This window comes from Cryptomeria japonica, chromosome 9 (genome assembly GCF_030272615.1).
Source record: "Cryptomeria japonica chromosome 9, Sugi_1.0, whole genome shotgun sequence".
Classification (NCBI taxonomy): Eukaryota; Viridiplantae; Streptophyta; class Pinopsida; order Cupressales; family Cupressaceae; genus Cryptomeria; species Cryptomeria japonica.
Genome location: NC_081413.1, coordinates 9,420,910 through 9,425,326, shown reverse-complemented (window position 1 = coordinate 9,425,326; position 4,417 = coordinate 9,420,910). Strand labels below are relative to the sequence as shown.

Sequence of the window (4,417 nt, the reverse complement as noted above, 5' to 3'; positions counted from 1 at the left end):
TTTAGCCGCATAATTTTCTCTTGTTGATAATTTTTGACATCATATGTCTCATCTTCTTCAAGTTTATCTTCACTCGCCTCGGCATCTTCTTCTTTAGCCGAATCTAAATTGTCAAGAAATTCTTCCATGATGGAATCAACTTCATCATCTTCTTCCATCTTTGTTCAAGCCAACCATGGCTCTGATACCAATTATAAAGATTTAAAACAAACAGAAAAACGATAACAAAAACAGAATAAAGAAAAACAAGTGACAACATACGATTTATCGTGGTTCGGGAAATATGCCTACTTCCACACTCAAAAACAGGGAATACTCTTATTAATCGTTAGCAATCTAATACACCAGTAAATAGACTGCAAACACATATTTATACATTCATATTCAGATATGAATCAAAGAGCCTGAGAAGTCAAATGATCATGTGACCGTTGGGCTTCACATACCCAATACCTAAATATCTAACTATTAAATAGCCATGAGCAGTGGAAGTGGAAGATTAATCCATCGATTGGCATACAAAAGTAACTGTTTTAACGGTGGAAACTGTGCATGCGTGGAGGTTAGAGGTCTCAGCTGCATGCATGGAGCAGATGTAAGATCAATTTATTAATTATATCAAATCTTCAGCTTGGCTGCTTGCATGGAGGATCTAAACGTTTGCATGAAGGATTTGATCATGGAGATGCAGGAGGAAATAAACTGCGAAGCGGGACAAATTACATCTGCCAACACTAGACAAATTACATCTGCCAACACTAGAGGGGTCCACACCAGCCACTTAAGTGGGTCAATGCTTAGAGTGTGCTGGTTAAGCCAGGCTTGCCCAGGTTTGAGATATTTGGAGATCTATTCAGGGTGGTGATGATTGGAATGGCATGCTTGACCCCATTAACCCACTTCTGAAAGAAGAGATACTCAGGTATGGTGATTTTGCAAAACAGTGCTATGATTCATTTGACAACACTTGTTCTTCAAAATACTGTGGAAATTCGAAGCGCAGCAAAAGTTCGCTGGGGCGTAGACTGGAATTGCTCAGAAGTGGGCGTGGTTATCAGGTAACTAGATATATTTATGCCAATACTGCTGTGCTAAAGTCGTTTTCTAAGCCGAAATCCGGGTATAGTGGTGCTTGGATGGGATATATTGCTGTTTGCACAGACCCAAAGGAGATAAAGAGATTGGGAAGACGAGATATAGTTGTTGCATGGAGGGGAACTGAAATACCTCAAGAATGGATGCAAAATATGAAGGATATATTAGTTCCTGGCACCTTATCTCAGAGCACACAGTGTCCTGACATACAAACAACTTTCAAACCAGGTGTTCAAATAGAGAAGGGATTTCTTAGCTGTTGTAACTCTGTATATGGAGATTCTGTGAGATCCAGACATAGTGCAAGAGATGTTGTGGTGAGCGAAATAACAAGGTTGTTGAATGAGTACAGAGATGAAGACGATGTGAGCATAACATCCACTGGACATAGTTTGGGAGCTGCATTGGCAACTCTAAATGCATATGATATCAAACAGATTATTATGAAAGAAAATGGTGGGAAATCAATACCTGTTACAGTTCTTGCCTTTGCTTCTCCTCGTGTAGGAAACCTAGCTTTTTCCCAACATTTGCACGAGATCGGCGTTAAGATGTTGCGCTTGGTAAATACATGGGACGTCGTTCCCAAAGTTCCTGGAGTTTTTCTTAGCGAGAACATGGGATGGCTTAGCAGATTCCTGCATTGGCTTCTATGGACATATGTTCATGTGGGAATCCCCGTTACTTTGGACAGTAGCAGCTCTCCAGTGCTGAAAAAATCGTATAATCCAGCCAGTTTCCACAATTTAGAGGTTTATCTCCACTTGCTTGATGGGTTTCAAGGAAATAACAAGCTGCCTTTCAAACCATGTGGAAGAGATTCCAGCTTTGGTGAACAAGTACTCCGACTTGCTGATTGAAAAGCTTCAAATCCTTTCTAACTGGTGGGCAAAGAGGAATAGAGAGATTTTGAAACGGATAGACGGGTTACTGGTGTCTGCTCTACATGCTCTGGCCAGAACATATTAATTCTAGAAAATGCTAGTCAATTCTGAGTGTTAAACACTTTTAAACATAGAAGTCAAAGCTTAGTTTGTGTGATTTAAGCCGTCGGATTCACTCCCAGTTTATAACTCATCAAATTGTAATTAATGTACCATGGTTAGACATTCTATGGCTGCTTTATTTTATTTTTTATTGACTGTAAATCTCCATTATAAATGTAATTATTTTCTGAAATAAGATATGATGAAGTAAATGACTACGGGCTATTATTGTAATGGAAGAGTAAACATAATTTAAATAAGTGTATTACACTTACAATGTCATGGTAAACATATCTGATTTCGTTCATTATCTCATAACATCATCACACTGAAGATATGATCATTAAAGCTCATCACAAACTGAAATTCACACTTCCTCTTCTTAACTTATACTTCCATATTATCCATATACAATTCATAACAATCCACACAAAATTCACACATTCACACTTCAATTTATACTAGGTGATTCATTGAAACCCTCAACTAGGCCGGCCACCACCAAAATATATATGAATTACATAAAGTCGGACAACAAACAACTATACACAATGTGATCTACTTCAAGAGATAAAGGGGACCTAAATACATTACAACACATATTTTCAAGTCGACTCCATCAAACCTCACATGCTAACATATCCTCCAAAGTTGGCATCCGCCATAACGTGTAGAAAATTAGTAAATCTCATTAAAGAATCGGCCTAAAAATAATCTTTCAAGACAGATTACTCAATGCTGATCTACACATACTACGATAAAACCCATAGCAACCTTCTAACTCAACCTCCAATCCATATCTGAACCAAAAGAGAATGATCCAAATAAGATAAACTAATTGATTTGGCCAAAGACCAATACAATTGAACATGTTGAATTGCAAACCAACATAACTTCACTATCTGACCAAACCAACACTTGAGATCTGAATTGGAATATTGCATGAACCATATGAACTTATCCTCCAAGTTGCAACACATCAAACAACACAATGAAGTAATGCATAGCATTCCCCAGACCAATCCTGATAGACAACCTAACTATTAGATAACTGTAACAACCAATCTTCACCATCTGAACAACCAAGAACTTGACACAACATCCATAGAATATAGACTTTATTTCCATAACCACAAGCCATAATCTTAAAAAAATGGAAGAATTCAGAGCTTTCTTCCATAAGGAATTTAAATACTCTTTCCTACATATTGCAGCTTCCACTACTATTACCTTCTGTAAACACGTCATACTTACTCAACATTACCACCGAACAACATAACAACATCTAAACACTCAATTTTGGACCATATACTACATTCACATAGCTAAACAATTCCAACTTCCTCTTCACTTCTTCATTAACACACACTGTAACATTAATGACAACACTAGACAAGTTGACACCAATGATAATCCAAGGCAAGTTTGACATCAATGACAACACAACTCAATTTCAGAATTCTCTTCAACAAAATCTCTATATCAACAAATAATCTATTCATTCTCAACTTTTTTCAATGATTTTTTTGTTTCCACTTCTTTCTTGTTTTGCAACTTCTTTCTATTTCTTCAATGATTCTTTTTGTTGGTATGAATAAGGACATTTCCTAGATAGTTATTGGTTAGAATCTATTCACACATGTTAAGTTTACTTAAGATAGCTTGGTTGTCACATTGAACATTGATTTGATATTGTTCATGTTAGTTATCTTAGGTGTCATTCTAGAAAGAGAAGTGTCAACAACTTGCATTTAATTTTGTCATAGGTTAGTTGTAACTACTCCATCTTTTGGCTACATAAGCAATCTCATTTGTTCATTGTATCATATCAATTGATTATCAATTCATTTCAGGTGCATCTCAATATTTCTTCTTGATCTCATTTGGTGTTAATTAGTCAGCTACACCATTCTCTTATGTGTAGTTGGTTATTGCTTAGTTGTTAAGCTTGGCTAGCTTCATCTTTGACATTTTCTAATTGGGTTAGTATTTCATGGATGATGATTTGTGACTAGTAGTGGCATCAACATTATCTTGAAAATCCTATGAGACTTTCAAGCATATATTTGGAAAGCCCATATTTATCATTGGTGGTGATTTTATTATTAGTAATAGCATTTATGGTTTGTGTTTTTTGAGATTCATAAGATATTTCTTGACTAGAGCAAATAATATTTTTTGGTGACAACAATCATTTATTGGCTCTTGTTTTATTGCTTTCTCTGGTTCTTTTTTGCATCTATTCGAGATTTATATCGTGTGGTGCATACAACCACCACCACCTTATTTCCACTTATTGAGCAATTGTGCCCTACTTGGTCCCTCAAAATTTATAA

General features: G+C 36.2%; 1 protein-coding gene across 1 annotated transcript; it reads left to right on the top strand.

Annotated features, from left to right (window-relative positions):
- The first annotated feature begins 478 nt into the window (after positions 1-478).
- LOC131056746 (phospholipase A1-Igamma2, chloroplastic-like) lies at positions 479-1,955 on the top strand. Its single transcript, XM_057991007.2, has 2 exons — positions 479-595; positions 858-1,955. Exons 1-2 carry the CDS (start codon positions 479-481, stop codon positions 1,953-1,955), a joined length of 1,215 nt encoding a protein of 404 aa, XP_057846990.2.
- The last annotated feature ends 2,462 nt before the right edge of the window (positions 1,956-4,417 follow it).

Coding starts and splice junctions, on each gene's coding strand:
- LOC131056746 (XM_057991007.2), top strand. CDS start 479: ATGAGCAGTGGAAGTGGAAGATTAATCCATCGATTGGCATACAAAAGT. Junction 596..857: donor GCTGCATGCATGGAGCAGAT/GTAAGATCAATT, acceptor AGATCTATTCAG/GGTGGTGATGATTGGAATGG.